General features: G+C 44.2%; 1 protein-coding gene across 14 annotated transcripts in view; it reads left to right on the top strand.

The window, feature by feature from the left end:
- The first annotated feature begins 316 nt into the window (after positions 1-316).
- LOC309360591 (methyl-CpG-binding domain protein 1-like) overlaps positions 317-19,072 on the top strand; it is a 142,988-nt gene continuing 124,232 nt past the window's right edge. For 5 of the 14 annotated variants that reach the window (XM_081895204.1, XM_081895194.1, XM_081895205.1 and 2 more), the window contains exons 1-2: positions 931-1,095; positions 18,741-18,880. In XM_081895204.1, coding sequence (XP_081751330.1) covers positions 1,093-1,095; positions 18,741-18,880 — 143 coding nt within the window. In that variant the 5' untranslated portion in view covers positions 931-1,092. Of the gene's footprint in view, positions 405-915; positions 1,096-9,430; positions 9,451-16,785; positions 17,385-18,740; positions 18,881-19,072 lie in introns of those variants that run through there. The other 9 variants (XR_014164226.1, XM_081895196.1, XM_081895199.1 and 6 more) reach the window with 8 other exon arrangements.

Genomic DNA, 19,072 nt, shown 5'->3' with positions numbered 1-19,072 from the left:
TTGGGAAAACTTTCTGACAGTAAGAGCTGTTTGCCAGTGGAACATGCTCCCAAGAGAGGTGGGGGACTCTCCTTCCTTGGAGGGCTTTAAACAGAGTTGGATGGCCACGTGTCATGGATGCTCCAGCTGAGATTTGTGCATTACAGGAGTTTGGACTAGATGAGCCTTGAAGTCCCTTCCAAGATTCTGTCACGTGGGGGGTTGCGCACCCCCGGATATCGCGCGTGCGCCCAGCGCCCGGGAAGGCCTTCCTCTTCCAGGTCATCTTTGAGGCGTCGCTGACGTCGTGGGGGCGGGTCCGCGCGTGCGCCTCCTGCTCTCGGCTGCCGGTGAGGAGGCGGCGGCGGCGCAGAGGGCGGCAGAGCACCTCCGAGGCCCGGCGGGCCCGGTTCCCTTCGCCGCTGGTGAGTGAGCGGGGCTGGAGGCGGACCACGCGGTCGAGGCGAAACCCGGCGGCCTGGCGCCGCCTCTGCGCCCGCTCCCGGGGCTGCGGGAGAGGAGGAAGCCCCCCAGGCGAGTCGAGGCTCCGCCGGCCACCGGGCGAGCGGGGCGGCTCCTGAGGGAGAGGCCGCGGTGCTTCCTCTGTGTGCTTCGGGGGCTGGAGAGGCCAGGCCTGCCGGGGGCGGCTCTCCTGTGCGGAGCTGGGGGCGGGCGGGGTCCCCTTCTTGGTCTCTTTGCGAGGCCTCCCCTTTGGACACAGCGCCTTCTCTGCCATGGTGGGGGCTCCGAAGAGCCTGATCTGCTGGGTGAAGAACTGCATCATGGCCGGCCTCTTGGTAGTGAGAGAGGGGGTGCACGATAAAGTTTCGGGTGGGCTGAATCTTCATATTGAAGGGCTGCAGCTCCGCAATAGAACCCAGGCTCTGCCTGCAAAAAATTTCCTGGTAAAGTCCTCTGTTCTCTCCAGGTAGGAGATACCCCAGAGAGTTGCTGCCAGCCAGTGTTGGACCACTGAGCTAGATGGACCAACGGACTGTCTGGGTATAAAGCAGCTTCCTGCTCCTAGCTCAAGAGTGAAGGCTTATTTAAGCAAAAGGAGTTGTTTGGCATTTTCTGGGTCCTTAAGTTTTGGATTCTGGCATAACAAACAATATGGTAATAGAAATTGGAATGGAAGGCTGGAGGAACTTGCTGGCTGTTGTCCTGCTTTGTGTTGGAGCATGCTGATCCACTAGTAGGCTCTGATCCACTAACCAGTATAAAAAACTGGCAGTGAACTATCACACGCTCCCGTTGTCATCCTTCAACTTAAACATACTCTCCCCGCCTGCCCCTTAACATGTGTGTACTTGGTGTGTTTATTTTAGACCCCCTCAGGGCCAAACTGGTCTGTCTTGTGTGTCATATGCACGTGGGGTGCATGTGTGGAAGGAGGTGGCTAACTGGACATGAGGAGGGGGGGAGTTTAAGGGAGGGGGACAAAAGGGAGGCAAAAGTTCTCTCTCTGAGGAGCTAGTTCTCTCCCTCCCTAAACACATCAACGTGAGCGGCAGAAATCAAGACTGCCTTCCTCTCTCTAGCAGGGAAGGAGAGGCGCTCCCCAGATCCCCAGCCAGGGGGAAGTCAGAGCCTCGACCAGTAGGAGTCCAATCATGTTATGCCCCTTGCCCCTAAGTTAGTACCTGGCAGGAACACACACACCCTGCACACACCCAGACCCTCAGGGCTGGTAGTAACCCCCCCCCCACCAGCGCTCAAAGGGCAGCGGGAAGGATAGCAAGTCGGCACACAGATACACCCCCCCGCCCTCAGGGCGCCACGTCCCCCTCACCCCAGCACTCTAACCCCCAAGAGTGCAGCACAGAGGCAGGAAGGCAAGCCGGCTTGGCACCGCTCAGGCTTGCGGTGCTGCTCAGGCTTGCATCGCCATGGAGACTGGCAGCGGCGGCAGCTACTGCCACTGCATCCGAGGCTGCAGAGAAAGGCCCTGCACTGCAATTGACAAGAAACAATCCCACGATCCACTAGTCGATCACGATCAACGTGTTGTGTGTGCCTGGAGTACCAAGTTCAGTTCATGGCATCTCCAGTTAAAATAACATTAAGATCCATAAGAACAGCTTACTGGATCAGGCTAATGATCCAGCATCCTGCTTTCCCAGCCAGATACCTTTGGAAGTCCACAAAGATCTCATTTAGACAAGAATTCCAATTTTGAAGGAATCCTTCCTGCCTCTAATAGTATAACCTTCAGCTGTGTTTTTAAATAATGTCCAAGTGTTTTGGTGTGATTTGATGCCCTTGACATTGCCTTTCAACTTACTTTTTACCAGGCCCCTCATTTTAATTTTTTTAGTTTCCTTTCTGAAGTCACATGTTATCAGGTTTATTTTCTTGGCAGTTGGTCATTTACATAGTATATTCAATTTAATAGCACTATGACCACTGCTTCCAACTGTTTTAGCAACACTTTCATCTTGGGCACTGTGGCACCACTTAAGATAAATCCAGGGTAAATCCATGACCAGCTGTGTTCTAGGGCATATTCATTTGGAGTACAGCGGTACCTTGGGTTACATACGCTTCAGGTTACAGACTCCGCTAACCCAGAAATAGTACCTCGGGTTAAGAACTTTGTTTCAGGGTGAGAACAGAAATTGTGCTCCGGGTGCGCGGTGGCAGCGGGAGGCCCCATTAACTAAAGTGGTGCTTCAGGTTAAGAACAGTTTCAGGTTAAGAACGGACCTCTGGAACGAATTAAGTACTTAACCCGAGGTACCACTGTAATCAGAAATTTTTCCTCTTTGTCATGACTGAAACGCATATGTCACCAGTCTATATGATGGTAGTTGAAGTTACCCATTGTTTCACCATTCCCTCTTTTGATTGTTTCCTTCATTTCATTCATCATCTCAAGAACTCCTTGAACAGGAGGATGGTAGCATTTTCCTAGCACCAAGTTACTCTTAGGGCCCAGTATCATCATCCACAGTGTTTCTGCGGAGGAGAATTCCCTTTGGGGAATTCCGTTCCGTTACTTCCGGGTTGCCGTGGAGCGCAGCCCGAAAGCGCTCAACCTGAAGCGTATTTATCCCGAGGTATGAATGTACAATGTTTCTCTTCTTGTGTTTTGGCCTGCAGTTCTTTGGCATCTCTGCCCCTGCACAGGCTGCACTCACAGTGTCTAGTTCCATGCCTCCCACATTTAAATTTTCATTCAGTTTCTCCATTTTCATCCTAGAGAGTGATTGTTCTGAACTAGATTTTCTTCGGCTCCTCTTGGCTCCTCCTGTAATCAGTTTAAAAGCTGCTCTTCCACCTTTTTAATGTTAATTGTCAACAATCGAGTTCAAGTTGACTGCATCCCTCTTGCTCAGGTCCGTGGTGTCCCAGAATATCCCCCAGTACTTAACAAATTCAAACCCCTTCTCCCTACACCATTGTTTCATAATTCATGGTTATTTTGGAGGAAGCCATGTCAATTAAATTGTTTATGTATGCCTTGATGTAAAAAAACCTATGGCTAAACAAACAGATAACGAGTGACCACCAGAAATGTTAATGACAATTGAAGCATCTTGTTTGCCAATTTGTTTGACGTGAAGTAGGAATTCCTTTGTTGGTTTAAATAAAAGGTCATCTGCAAGGAAAGCAAATTCTGCCTCTACTATTTGGCCATAGTTTGGTCTTCTCAGTTGGTTTTTAATGTTTGCAGACATGGCTTTCTTCAGTAGAGTGTGAGTCACATGACAACATCTGCTCAGCATAGTGAAAGCTGCAGCAAGCAAATAGTGCCTTGTATTGCTGCTTGAATTCTAGCAAGTGGGAGACATAAGCAGTGAAAGGTGACAAGCAATGTGCCATTGTTGAAAGTATCATTGATGTCATCCTCCTTCCCTCAAAGGGTATTTTGGCTGCTTGTATGATCATCAGCTCATTTCCAAAACAGGTTTTGCTTTGTCCAGAGCCCTGTGTCGAAGAGCATACTTCTGCAGTTAAAAAAGAAAAGAACATTTGGCAGAACTCTCTCATCCCACATGTGATGCCCTCTAGATGTTGCTGGGCTCCAGTTCTCATCAACCCCTGCCATCATGGCCGGCGGTTAGGGCTAATTGGAGTTACAGTCGAAAATACCTGGTGAGCACCAGGTCAGAGAAGGCTGGTCTAACCAAAGATCTTGGCCAGTCCTGTGTTCCTTAACCTCTGGAACATGGCAGTTACTGCCTAGCACTTTCTGTTATGTTTGCAAGCTGTTGAGATAGGAGGTCCCCTGGCTTTGTGCCTCAAGGGGGGATTAGGACTGTGTGCTTGGAAGCAGAGTAAAATGGTTAGGGTTAGGTATAGGGTTTAGGGGTTAGGGTTAGGGTAAAATGGTTAACATAGCGGTAGTGTCAGAAAAATCAGGCTTGCATGGGATTTCAGAAGTCTCATTTTATAGAAACTTGATGTGTCTGCTGAGCTTATTTGAATGAGAGTGCTTTGGAGCTGCCTAACTATTGGTTTGGTGTAGTTCACAGCTGGAAGTATGTAAAATTGTCATTGGGAAAAGGTAGCATTTCCTCTTGGACACAGGAATGCAAACTTAACAACCCGGTGATCTGCCCAGTCTGTTTATGAGCGGTTTACTTGAATGACATTTGGGCAAGTGCAGTTACTATGCTCCTGACTTTGTTTCAGTGTTAATGTTTTAAGATAACTCAGTTAGTGTGCATCATGATACCTAACAACAGGTATATAATGTTGTTCAAATGTGAGTTGATTTCATTAAGTATGAAGCATAATTAGCTTGCACAATCATGATAATAAATTCCGCCAGGCATTTGGTCGGTGTTCAGTCCGAGTCTTTTCTTTCTGTATAAGAACAAGCATTAAAGAGGCCTCCTAGCCTGCTCACAGGTCCTTTACAAGACCAGTGATAACAGTTGGCCCTGGAGAATATTAAAGGTAAAGGTACCCCTGCCCGTACGGGCCAGTCGTGTCCAACTCTAGGGTTGTGCGCCCATCTCACTTAAGAGGCCGGGGGCCAGCACCGTGGCGAAGCTGCTCTGGCGAGCCTGCACCAGCGCAGCACACGGAAACACCGTTTACCATCCTGCTATAAAGCGGTACCTATTTATCTACTTGCACTTAAAAGTGCTTTCGAACTGCTAGGTGGGCAGGAGCTGGGACTGAAGACGGGAGCTCACCCCGCCGCGGGGATTCGAACCGCCGACCATGCGATCGGCAAGTCCTAGGCACTGAGGATTTACCCACAGCGCCACCCGCGTCCCTTGGAGAATATTAACCACTCTCAATTTTACGCGTGGACTGCCACCTGTCCAGATCTTAATTTACTCCGAACTAATTTTAAGATGTATTTTAATTAATTGATCGCCTGTTTTTATGTTCTTTGGATACTTTGTTAGTTTTATGATGTTAGCCGCCCTGAGCCCAGCTCTGGCCGGGGAGGGAGGAGGTACAAATAAAAATTTATTATTATTTATATATTTGTGTCATTCTGGAAACCAATCTTGTCTAAAAAGCTTTTGCCACAGAAGAAGCAAGGGGCAGGTTAGTGGGTGATCCGTGAGTTTGGGGAAAAGGAATGGAACTCTTGTTCCCTCTCCCACTTATGAAACTACGGGGAGAGCCAATGTTTGGAGAGCCAAAGCTTCAGAACTAAATTGGAAATCTGGTTCACAAATAAAAGAACTGCCCTCCTCTGCATTGAACCAAGTGACTTCCTGTGATAGCTGCTTGTGGTCTAATCATGCAGAGTTATAACTTTAAGCTGGTGGAACTAGAATGTTGGGTTAATTGTTCTGAAGTTGTTAAGAGACTACAGAAACACATCCTTGAGTTAATAAAAGAAGTGATGGTAAAGTGGGCAATCGATTTTGGTTATAACATAGAGTATGATAAATGGGTAAATTTATGGAACAAACGATGAAATTGACAGCGTGTTCCACTTTAAGGGAAAACCTGGAAAAAATGATGTACTGGTGGTAGATAACCCTGGTCAAAATGGTTAACAAAGCCTGTTGGAAATTTAAACGTAAGGATCTCTATCATATGTGGTGGGTATGTGATGAAATGATTTTTTTTGGGGGGGGGGGATCTAATATATAATGAACTTAAGAAACTCCTTAGGTACACATTTCCAAAAAACCCCGGAGGCATTCTTATTAGGGATAATAGGGGACGAAATAAAAAAGGAGGATCATAAATTATTCCAATATGCCATGGTAGCAGCTAGGGTTCTTGTAGCCCAAAAATGGAAGTCATCGGAGATCCCAACAGTAATCGAATGGCAGGCTAAATTTTTCGAATATACAGAATTAGCGAAAATGACATATAAAATCTGACACCAAAAGGGGCAAAGTTTGTAGAAGAATGGGGTAAATTTGTAACATATATAGGAATTAACTGTAGAAGTTTAAGAACTACAGCAGGGTTAATATAATTCTTGTGACACGTATAGAAATGTAGAAGAAACTGTAAGAGAAGATGTATATTAAGAAAACTGCAACTGGGAAGGTAGGAAGTCAAGGCTTGTTTTACGCAATGTAAATAAGATAACACCAAGAATGGTTGTAAAGATTGTTTTATTTTGTTTTTTGGAAAATGTCAATAAAAAGCATTAAAAAAAATGAGACTACAGAAACTTATTAAGTGTTGTAAGTGGTGAGACTCAGTTAAATAAGTTTGAAGAACTGTCAGGAATGTTAGTGAGTGAGTTACAATATTATCAACTTAATGAATTATATAAAATAGATAAAAAGGTCGGGTTTGTGAATCAAACTTCTCAACTAGAAAGAGATCTGCTCAATAGTAACATTAGTCATTAAAGTACCGTAGATTCTGGCATATAAGGTGACTTTTTAACCCCGGAAAAGAGGTTAAAAAGTCAGGGGTCACCTTATAATAGGCTGGGTATGGGTGGTGTGGAGCGGAGCCCCCCACCGCCACCGCCGTTGCTTCTTCCGAAGCAGCAGCAGCGAGCGGCAAGCTCAACTCCGTTTCTTCAAAGCAAGGCCATGGCAAAAACATGTTTTACCAATAAACATGACAACTGCCCAGGAACCTGAGACAAAATACAGTGTTTGCAATTTAACATCTTGCAATTTAACAAAAAATGCTACAGTGGTGCCTCGCTAGACGAAAAGAATTCGTTCCGCGATTCTCTTCGTCTAGCGGTTTTTTCGTCTTGCGAAGCAAGCCCATTGACAGCTTAGCGGATTAGCGCTACAGCTGTCAAGCGGCTTCCAGCGATCAGCTGTTAAGCGGCTTATCAGCGGAACAGCTGATAAGCGGCTTAGCGGCTTAAGAAAAGGGCGAAAAAAGTGAAAAAAAAACGCGGGGGGATGCAAGATTTTTTTCGTCTTGCGAAGCAACCCCATAGGGAAATTTGTTTTGCGAAGCGCCTCCAAAACGGAAAACCCTTTCGTCTAGCGGGTTTTTCATCTTGCGAGGCGTTCGTCTTGCGGGGCACCACTGTACAATACTTAAACTGGGGCCCAATTGAAAAATATATAGTAGTTTGATTATACTTGCAATTTCTCTGTTTCGTCCTGAGTTGAAGGGCCTTCAAAACCCATGACACCTTTGGTAAAGGCTGTTCTCCAATTGGAGTGCTCGTAGGCTAGTGTTTCCCAGTTGTCGGTGTTTATACTACATTTTTTTAGATTTGTCTTCAGCTGAGAGTAGAAATTTTCTTTAATGTCTTCCTCGGCATCCAGTGTTGGTGCATAAGCACTTAGAATAGTAGCCTGTTGGGTTTGGGGAAGTTTTATTCAAAGGGTTGAAAGCCGCTCATTAATGCCGGTAGGGACTTCTTACAAGAGCTTCTCAAGATTGTTTTTGATGGCAAAGCCTACTCCATGTATTCAACGTTCTTGTTCAGGTAGACCTTTCCAGAAGAAAGAGTAGCCTCCTTTTTCTTCCTTCAATTGTCCCTCTCCTGCTCTTTGAGTTTTTTGAAATGCTGCAATATCGATCTTAAAACACCACAGCTCTCTTGCAATGATGGCAGTTCTGCGTTTTGGACACTCATTATCTGTGTTATCCAACAAAATCTGTATATTCCATGCTCCAAAGTTCAATTGTCTTTTACAACTGCTGGGTGGTGACCCCCCTGGGCGTGGTAATCCAGTCAGGGAAAAAGGGAGGCAGACTAGAATAATAGAATCATAGAGTTGGAAGAGACCACAAGGGCCATCGAGTCCAACCCCCTGCCAAGCAGGAAACACCATCAGAGCACTCCTGACATATGGTTGTCAAGCCTCTGCTTAAAGACCTCCAAAGAAGGAGACTCCACCACACTCCTTGGCAGCAAATTCCACTGTCGAAACAGCTCTTACTGTCAGGAAGTTCTTCCTAATGTTTAGGTGGAATCTTCTTTCTTGTAGTTTGGATCCATTGCTCCGTGTCCGCTTCTCTGGAGCAGCAGAAAACAACCTTTCTCCCTCCTCTATGTGACATCCTTTTATATATTTGACCATGGCTATCATATCACCCCTTAACCTCCTCTTCTCCAGGCTAAACATGCCCAGCTCCCTTAGCCGTTCCTCATAAGGCATCGTTTCCAGGCCTTTGACCATTTTGGTTGCCCTCCTCTGGACACGTTCCAGTTTGTCAGTGTCCTTCTTGAACTGTGGTGCCCAGAACTGGACACAGTACTCCAGGTGAGGTCTGACCAGAGCAGAATACAGTGGCACTATTACTTCCCTTGATCTAGATGCTATACTCCTATTGATGCAGCCCAGAATTGCATTGGCTTTTTTAGCTGCCGCGTCACACTGTTGCCTCATGTCAAGTTTGTGGTCAACCAAGACTCCTAGATCCTTTTCACATGTACTGCTCTCAAGCCAGGTGTCACCCATCTTGTATTTGTGCCTCTCATTTTTTTTGCCTATGTTTAGGGCTTCGGGTGAGCAGAGTGGATCCTAAATCGGACTACTCAGTCATGGATACAGCTGCCGAGCTGCTCAACTCTGCTTTAATTAAACAGATTCCTTAAATGTGGAAGCCTTTAATTAAAATGTACCATGGTGCAAGGCTCAACTGAGACACGTGCTTAAAATAAGGCTTGGACTCTCATCGTTAGAGAGGTGTATTCAGGGTCCAAGCAAATGCTGGAATAAAGAAAAAGCTTTTATATCTTTCATTCTAAAAAGCTGCAAGGAAGGGCTGAGGCATATATCTTCATGTGATGAACTTCATGTACTAAGGCTGTAGCTCAGAGAGCTTCCCTGAATTCCTGCCATTCTTGTGTTGTGCAACAGAGGGACATTATTGTATTAACTTTTTGAGTGCCCTTTTCACCAACCAAATGGGCAGAGTAATTCAAAGAGGGCAGGGGAGGAAGAATCCAAAGTGGAGGAACCATCAAATCCATCAAGTCCAAAGTCCTGGCAGTCTTATGCTGACAAAGTAGAAGGTGGGGACAGCTACTTCCCCCCAGCTTTTCATGTCTCCTTCCATTGACTGTTGGTTTTTTCTTCCAGATCTTGCCTCCCATTGGTCTCAAAAGTAAGTAGACCAGCTCTATCATTTTGGGCAGGCTTCCTCAACCTCAGCCCTCCATATGTTTTTGGCTTACAACTCCCATGATCCCTAGCTAGCAGGACCAGTGGTCAGGGATGATGGGAATTGTATTCTCAAAACATCTGGAGGGCTGAGATTGAGGAAGCCTGATTTAGGAGAAGCGGCTCTGTCCATTTGCTCATGGGGCACTCTTCCAAGAACCATAGGATTGCATCCTTATAGGCAAAAGTTGATGCAAAAGAAAGAAAGAAAGAAAGAAAGAAAGAAAGAAATGGTTAAAATAATTGTGCTTCTGCTGCAGATGTCAACTGATGAAGGCTTTGCATTGAGGAGAAATCCTCCTTGATATATACCAAACCTAGGCTTTGTCGCTCTTTATATGGCTCAGAAGCAGCACATTCGATTTTACTTGGCTACGCTGGTTGCTTGTGTACAGTCCATAAAACATGCCTCCTCCTTCCTGTCTTGTCAGGAGGTGAACAGCAACAATATTTGCATGAGCGATACTTTTTGGGCTGTCTTCAAGGACAGCTCCCCTCAGAGTGCTATGCAGTACAGTACAGTGGTACCTCTGGTTACGAACTTAATTCGTTTTGGAGGTCCGTTCTTAACCTGAAACTGTTCTTAACCAGGCTTCCAGGTTAGCGCCTCCGGTAATGGCGGAATTCCTCTGATTGGGAGGAATTGGGTGGAAATATACCTGCAGGAGAGAGCGAACAGAATTAAAATACCACCGCTCCGATCCTGGAAACGGGCTGCCAGCAGGACTGACGTGCTTTAGAATGCTTATTGACCGTGATTAGAACGTTCACTGACAGCTAGTTAAATAAGAGAAATATATTGTTTCCATTGTCTCCGTCTGCGCTTAAAAAGAAGTAAAAGTAACTGAAAATTGAAACTAAATTTATTGTTTGAACTGTGTTTAAAAGGACCAATACAAATAGAAACAAGCCTTTGAAACTGTTATAGGAGTTGAGCTGGGGGAATTTCCAGCTGCAAGATAAAAAGCTGTGAGAATCTGGGACTGACCTTGAACTCGTTAAGAATGTCGACAGAAGAAGCCTTAGTGGTTGCATTATGGGAACTTCCGGGTTGGCGCCTCCAGCAATGGCTGAATTCCTCTGATCGGGAGGAATTTGCTTTGTGGAAATCAGGGTCTGGCCGCCACGGCGAAGGCGGGGACCCACTAAAAATCATAGGCGGGAGAAGCCTATGAACGTGGGATTCGGCTGGCACCTTTTGCGCCTCCCCTACTCGCGGGGAAACCCCGTTTCGGGGATCCGGAGCGACGTGGGGTGAGTGGCGTGGTGCTTCGAATTGACTGCTTCTTTCACGGAGTGAAGCCGCATTGCTGTTACTGGAGAGCGCTGACTTTTTCCTGTGGACAATTTGATCTTAAAAAAACTACCCATGAGTAGAACGGAAAATTGGATTTTTAAACGTCTTAATTTGGCACCGAAATGGGGAGGTCTCAAACAGGAAGTCCGCCTTCCCCTTTTCTAAATAGACTGAAGCAAAGAGGCTGCAAGCTAAAGTCTTGGAAAGTCCTCTGTAAAGGGTTAAACTTCAATCGGCTAAAATCATTAAACCCCCCTTGGAGGCAGGAGAAGAGGGGGGAAATTTTGGACTGCGTAAGCCTGCAGGAGAGAGAGTGAAGAAAGTTAAATTACCACCGCTCTGAACCTGGAAAGGGGCTGCTAGTAAGTCTGACGTTTTGGAAAAGTTCATTGACTGTGAATAAAACGTTTGTTGACAGATAGTTAAATAAGAGAAATACATTGTTTCCATTGTTTCCTTCTGCGTTTAAAAAGGAGTAAAAGTAACTAAAAATTGAAACTAATTTTATCGCTTGAACCGTGCTTAAAAGGATTGATACAAATAGAAATTGTTTCCCTCTAGAGGGAGCCTTTGAAACTGTTACAAGAGTTGAGCTGGGGGAATCTCCAGCTGCAAGATAAAAAACCGTGAGAACCAGGGATTGACCTTGGATCGGTAAGAATGTCGACAGAAGAAGCCTTAGTGATTGCATTATGCAAGATAAGTGATTCATTGGAACAGCTCCATAAGAAGACGGATGTGATGACTATCAAAATTGATAACTTGGGACAAAAAGTGACTAATTTGGGACAAAAAGTGAACATCTATACAGAAACTATTCAGGAATCGATATAGGAATCTACTTTGACATGGCAAACTGTGGAGAAGGCGAGGGAGAAAGTTGTTGTTGTTGAACCTAAAGTAATACAAGTGGAGAGGGAGAGAGCCCCAGCCTTACAGAGGCAATTTGATGAATATAAGTTGTTGCCTTCTATGACTGAATTTAGAGAAAGTCAGATTTTGAGGATTGGAGCCCTGCTTAGACTGGAGAAGGAAAGTTGGATAGATCCCCCCATGCAGGGATGTACTGACCTTTGGGACCTGGACTTGGGTCAGGAGGAGATTGCAGTTGTGGGGACCTCCAGATTTGGAGGGATTTTGAAACACGTCCTGAAATATCTTTTGGATTTTAGTTTTAACTACGGAGATTTGGCTGACCTGTTGAGAAGGAATAAAAACATTGCTAAGTCAGAGCTTCTCTGAGATCTACTCTCCAGCATCAAAGAAAGGAAATTAAGAACAAGATCAGCAGAAGACAAAGTAAAGTGCATGTATAAATATGAAGAAGATCTGCAGAAGGGACTTGGAAAAGAATTAAGAGCCTCGGACAGAAGATCACCAGGTTGATGGACTATATGGAATTGACGGAAAGGACTGGCAGAATCTGAGACCAGGGAGAAGAGACGGTGGAAGAAGATTGGAAAAAGTTTAAAGTTTATTTATAGAAATACTGTAAAATTAATGAGTGTTAGAAAAATATTGGAATGAAATTATATGGCTTTAGTAGAAATGTTATAAGGAGTTAAGCACAAATAAGTATTATAGTATTAATGCAAAATAAGGTTAAAATAAGTTAAGAAAATTATATGACAGAAAATAGAGAAAGATGGAAAGGAATTTCTGAAACAATTAACAGAAGTGGAATACAAAAAGGGAGGTGAGAGGAGGTTGATGAAACGAGGGAATGAAAGATAGGGCATTGAAATGGTATGATGTATGTTTTTAAATTGTTTTTGCTTTGTTTTGTTTAGTCTAATGTGTTAATGTTGCGTTGTGTATTGTTTATATATTGTATTGTATTGTATTTTCTTTCTTTTGCTTCTTTTTTCTTCTTCTTTTTTTCTTTTTCTTCTTTTTTGTAAGGTTTAAAAGTAATTTATATATATATATATATATATATATATATATATATATATATATATATGCAGGTTTTGGTGTCCTCGGGTGTCTTCCCGTGTAAAAGTTGGGGTGTCTAGGCGACGTTTCGACGAGGTCTCACTCGTCATCTTCAGGCTGGTGCTTTCGGCTTCTTGTTACTGGAACAGAGCAGGATCTCAGTGTTTGAGTTCCTATAAATACTGTTGAGGGGGTGTGGTGTATAGCCTCCAATGTTCTGGGCAGAGAGGAAGTTCCCAGGCTAGTGTGCCTTTTCTTCTTTTGTTCCTTAATTACTTGAGGGATATCTTGAGTGATTTCTTGAGTGATATCCTGAGTACCACTTAGGTGGGTCATTAGGTGTGGATTAGTTGCTAAAGTCTTTGTGTCTTGACCTCTTGAACTTTGTGAAGAGTTTTTCTGAGAAGATGGCTGTACTGCACTTAGTTGTGCTCTGGCTTGGCTTCGTGTATAGGGGCGAGCTGTGGTTTTGTGGCCTGTGTCAGCCAGATCTGTGTAGGGATTGCAGGGGGGTGCAGCATCCGGAGGTGCCACCATGGTTTGGCTACTGGATGGTGTCTGTAATTTATCTGTGGAGAGGGTCTGGGTTTGGGTCTGGTGTGGTTGATTGGTGATGGCGTTCTGTGTGCCTCTGGATCTGGTGTCAGTTTTTGTGGGGAGGGCTAATTTCCAGATGTCTGGCAAGCGGGATGTGTCGTCACGCTTGTTCATGTTGTGAGGGTGTTTCTCTATCTCGATGGCTTCCATGATTATTCTCTTGTGGTGATGTTCCATGTTAAAGAGCAATTTGGAATCTGCAAAATTAATTTCGTGTCCTGTTTCTTTCATGTGTTGGAAAAGAGAGGAAGTTTTTTCTTCTTTTTTGACGGCATTCTTGTGTTCTGCGATACGTGCATTTATTCGTCTGTTTGTTTGTCCAATGTACGTGGCTGGGCAGACTTTGCAGGGTATTTCATAGACCCCTTGGTTTTCCAACTGGATTTTATCCTTGGGGTTTCTGAGGATATTGGCTATTTTTTGGTTGGTGCAAAAGGCTGTTTTGATATTGTGTTTATGGAGGATTTTGCTAATTTTATCTGTAGTGCCCTTGATATAAGGAAGGAGGGCCATGCCATTGTTTTCTTCTGTGTCTTGGTTTTTGGGGGGTGTTTCTTTTTGGATTAGCTTCGTAACCCTGTTTTGCTGGTATCCATTGGCAATTAACACATTTGAGAGATTCTGTAACTCAGTTGTCAAGTGGTCTTTGTCAGCCAGGCGTTTGGTTCTGGAGATGAGAGTCTTGGCTACGGAGTTTATTTGTGCAGGGTGGTGGTGTGATTGTGCATGTAAGTAGCGGTTGGTGTGTGTTTTTTTCCGGTAGATAGTGTGTCCTAGGGAGCCATCAGGTTTTTTGTAGATTAGGACGTCAAGGAAGGGAAGTTGGTTGTTGGCTTCTATTTCCATAGTGAATTGTATTCTCTTTTCCAACACATGAAAGAAACAGGACACGAAATTAATTTTGCAGATTCCAAATTGCTCTTTAACATGGAACATCACCACAAGAGAATAATCATGGAAGCCATCGAGATAGAGAAACACCCTCACAACATGAACAAGCGTGACGACACATCCCGCTTGCCAGACATCTGGAAATTAGCCCTCCCCACAAAAACTGACACCAGATCCAGAGGCACACAGAACGCCATCACCAATCAACCACACCAGACCCAAACCCAGACCCTCTCCACAGATAAATTACAGACACCATCCAGTAGCCAAACCATGGTGGCACCTCCGGATGCTGCACCCCCCTGCAATCCCTACACAGATCTGGCTGACACAGGCCACAAAACCACAGCTCGCCCCTATACACGAAGCCAAGCCAGAGCACAACTAAGTGCAGTACAGCCATCTTCTCAGAAAAACTCTTCACAAAGTTCAAGAGGTCAAGACACAAAGACTTTAGCAACTAATCCACACCTAATGACCCACCTAAGTGGTACTCAGGATATCACTCAAGAAATCACTCAAGATATCCCTCAAGTAATTAAGGAACAAAAGAAGAAAAGGCACACTAGCCTGGGAACTTCCTCTCTGCCCAGAACATTGGAGGCTATACACCACACCCCCTCAACAGTATTTATAGGAACTCAAACACTGAGATCCTGCTCTGTTCCAGTAACAAGAAGCCGAAAGCACCAGCCTGAAGATGACGAGTGAGACCTCGTCGAAACGTCGCCTAGACACCCCAACTTTTACACGGGAAGACACCCGAGGACACCAAAACCTGCATTCCTGTACCCGTGAAAATCTACGAAAGCATATATATATATATATATATATATATATATATATATATATATATATATATATATATATATATATATATATATATATAGTGGTTGCATTATGTAAGATAAATGACTCACTGGAACAGCTCCACAAGAAGATGGATGTGATAACTACCAAAATCGATAATTTGGGACAAAAAGTGAACAATTTGGGACAAAAAGTGAACATCAATACAGAAACTATTAACTATTCAGGAATCGATACAGGAATCTACTTTGACATGGCAAACTGTGGAGAAGGCGAGGGAGAAAGTTGTTGCCGTTGAACCTAAAGTAACACAAGTGGAGAGGGAGAGAGCCCCAGCCTTACAGATGCAATTTGATGACCATAAGTTGATGCCTTCCATGATTGAATTTAGAGAAAGTCAGATTTTGAGGATTGGAGCCCTGCCTGGACTGGAGAGGGAAAGTTTGATAGATCCCCTCACACAGGGATTTGCTGATTTTTGGGACCTGGACTTGGGTCAGGAGGAGATTGGAGTCGTGGGGGCCTTCAGATTTGGAGGAATCCTGAAACACGTCCTGAAATATATTTTGGATCTTAGTTTTAACTGCGGAGATTTGGTTGCCCTGTCGAGAAGGAATAAAAACATCGCTAGGTGGGAGTTTCCCCGAGATCTACTCTTCAGCATCAAAGGAAGGAAAATAAGAATAAGATCAGTAGAAGACAAAGTAAAGTGCACGGACGGAAGATTACCAGGTTGATGGACTATATGGAATTGGCGGAAACGACTGGCAGAATCCGAGACCAGGGAGAAGAGACGGTGGAAGAAGACTGGAAAAAGTTTAAAAACTATTTATAGAAATATTGCAAAATTAATGAGTGTTAGAAAAATGTTGGAATGAAGTTACACGGCTTTAGTAGAAATGTTAGAAGGAATTAAGTACAAATAGATCATTGGAGTATTAAAGGGAAAATAAGGTTAAAATATGTTAAGACAATTATGACAGAAAATAAAGGAAGATGGAAAGGAATTACTGAAACATTTAATAGAAGTGGAATACAAAAAGGGAGGTGTGAGGAAGTCGTTGAAACAAGGGAATGTAAGATATGATATTGAAATGGTATAATGTGTGTTTTAAATTGTTTTTGCTTTGTTTTGTTTAGTTTATTGTGTTAATGCTGTGTTGTGTATTGTTTATATATTATATTGTATTGTGTTTTCTTTCTTTTTTCTTTTCTCTTTTCTTTCCTTTTTTCTTTTTTGTAAGGTTTAAAAGTAATAAATATTATATATATATATATATATATATATATATATATATATATATATATATATGAAACTGTTCTTAACCTGAGGTACCACTTTAGCTAATGGGGCCTCCCGCTGCCGCCGCGCTGCCATTTGTGCGATTTCTGTTCTCATCCTGAAGCAAAGTTCTTAACCCGAGGTACTACTTCTGGGTTAGCGGAGTCTGTAACCCGAAGTGCTTGTAAACCGAGGTGTTTGTAACCCGAGGTACCACTGTAGTTAGTCTGAACCTCTCTACAAAGTGTGAAAGAAGCTTGGTAAAGATACATGGATAACACCCCCCCCCCCGACTTTGTTTGTCTTACCAGGAGTGGGGCGATGGCATTCATATTGACCAGTCCACCTCCCAAACTAAAAAGCTCCACACAGCATCTTGATCTGTCACTAAGCATTCTTGGAGGAAGATTTGGCCCTGATCCCCTCACCTATAACTGCCAAATAGGGTGCAGATGAATTTTAAAAGTTAAGATCTCTCTGGGAGGCCATACTCACAAGTATGCATATGAATTCGTCTCAGTCTGTATCAGTGGGAAGGAGGAAAGGGCCAAGATTAACAAAATAAGCCCAATTATGGTTGACCTTGCTGTGTTGAAATGTGATGTAATGGTGCTTATCTCCTTGCATTCTTATAGAAATGGTCATTTTAGCAAGAGAGTTTCCTTCCACCACAAGGCTTGCCTGTCCTTGGGCAAGCTAGTTCTGTTCTCAGTGCGTGATCTTCTCTGTGTAGTTAGGAATAATACACAGACTATAGATCTTCCCACATCCTGTCACCCGGGCGGTAGAGTCAACACAGCCCTGTCTGTATGTGGGGCTTGCTGTTGGAGAATATTCTGCCTGCCTTTGCATCTATCCCAGCTAGCTAGAAGGGTGCAGCTTTGGGTCTTTTGCAGTGTTTTGCCTGTCAAGAGCATCTGGAATCAGCCGCATGGTTGCAATGACCAGCGAGAGACTGCGTATTTCAGCCTGTCTCTGAATTGTACAGAGAAAGGGATAAAGCCTTTGCATAGCACCTGAATTCAGCCCTGGATGGTGGTCTGACCTCCTCAAGCCCCGTGCAAAGGTGTGTGCCTCCTTTGCTCTCTGCCTCTCTGTGATTGTTTCACAGCTGTCTCCACTTCAGAATAAACAGTGTATTAAGATGAGCTAGTCAAAAAACTAACTTGACAAGATGGGAAATTGACTCAGATAAATTTGTGGAATTTTGATATCAGCTCGTTACATCTAATACTGTGGGTAAGGACTATGGGCGCCCTCCTGCTTCTCAGTTCTCATTCCAGTGTCACCTATATTACAGCATTTGCTCATCTGTTGTGGTTTGTCCTTGGTTACGTGAACAACACTCCACATCTGTTTGTTGTATTGTTTTGTTATTTTTTAAACTGTTTTTAAATTTGTATTGTCTAGTCCTATTCAGCTCTGCTATTTATCCAGAATTCAGCTTCTTCTGTTTCCCTCCCTTCTTTAAAACTTGTAAATCTAAGTAATAGATTTCAAATGTAGAAATCTTGGGCGAAACTTGCAAGATCAGAAATAGAACCTAATGTTTACTTAAGTAAAGAGAACACAGATTTAAAGCTGTTTCTCTGCCATCTATCTTTTGTGGGGCATGTGTTCTGTCCCAAAGAAGCTGTAGTATGCGGAATTGAGCTGTTGTAAACACTCTGCTTTCATGGTCACAACTTCTGGTACGTTTCAGTTTTTAAAAGGTCTTGGAATAGATGGAAGGAAAAAGCTCCTTCAGGGGTGGGGGGGGTGACCTTTTCAGTCGAAGGGCTGCATTTCCTCCTGCAGGCCACATAGCGGGGGGGGGGGAAGAAACAAACATGGGAAGAGCAATGGATGTACAATTTACCTTTGTACAGGAGGCTAGTTTCTACATGCACTCTCCCATCCCTCTCTATTCTCCATGCAGACCAGCAAAGAGATATTGTTAACGTCCAAGGGCATCTCTCAGCAAGGGCCGGTGAGAAGCGTGTCCTGGCCTGCTTCAGATAGTTCAAAAAGCCCGATAGAGAGACTGGAGGGTTTCCTTCAGCCCCTGGTATGGACTGTTTGGGCAAGTGTAGCAGCCATGATGGGAGAGACACAGAGTTGCTTCTCTCTGTCCCCTGGAGCTGCTCCTTCCTCAGACTTTTGAGACTTCACCAATATGTCTGTGCATCTTGCATAGTCCTAAGGAAGGCCTAGAACCATTGCTACCTTAAAGGAATACCAGTTGGGGTTCTTAGGATGTCAAATTATATCTTACTTATAGCGGCTGCAAATGAGGGGGGAACCATATATGGAAGCATCTCTTTCAAGTTTGCTCTTTCTTGTGTGCTTCCTTGCATGACCGTGTGTATGTTTTTGGTTATTTTAAGAACAATAACCAATAACCCATAGCTATGACCCTTCCATTACTCTCTTGCTGTTTCAGTTCTTGCCCTGCGGTATATCCAACAACAACATGACAGAGGGCTGGGTGGATTGCCCCGCTCTAGGGCCCGGCTGGCAGCGTCGTGAAGTCTTGCGCAAAAATGGAACAAGACCTGGACAGTCAGATACCTATTACACAAGGTAATGCCATTTGGGATCACATCTGGAAAAGAGTGTAAGGGTTGTAGGAAGAGGTCCCTCCAGATGTTGCTTGATTACAACTCTCATCATTCCTGACCATTGTACATGCTTCCAGGGGCTGATGGGAGTTGGAGTCCATGACCACCTGGAGGGCACATGTTGCCTATCCCTCCCTTCAGGTCCTATTCCCTA

This window comes from Podarcis melisellensis (assembly GCF_964234715.1).
Source record: "Podarcis melisellensis genome assembly, chromosome: 17".
NCBI lineage: Eukaryota > Metazoa > Chordata > Lepidosauria > Squamata > Lacertidae > Podarcis > Podarcis melisellensis.
This window is presented reverse-complemented; position numbering and strand designations above follow the sequence as displayed.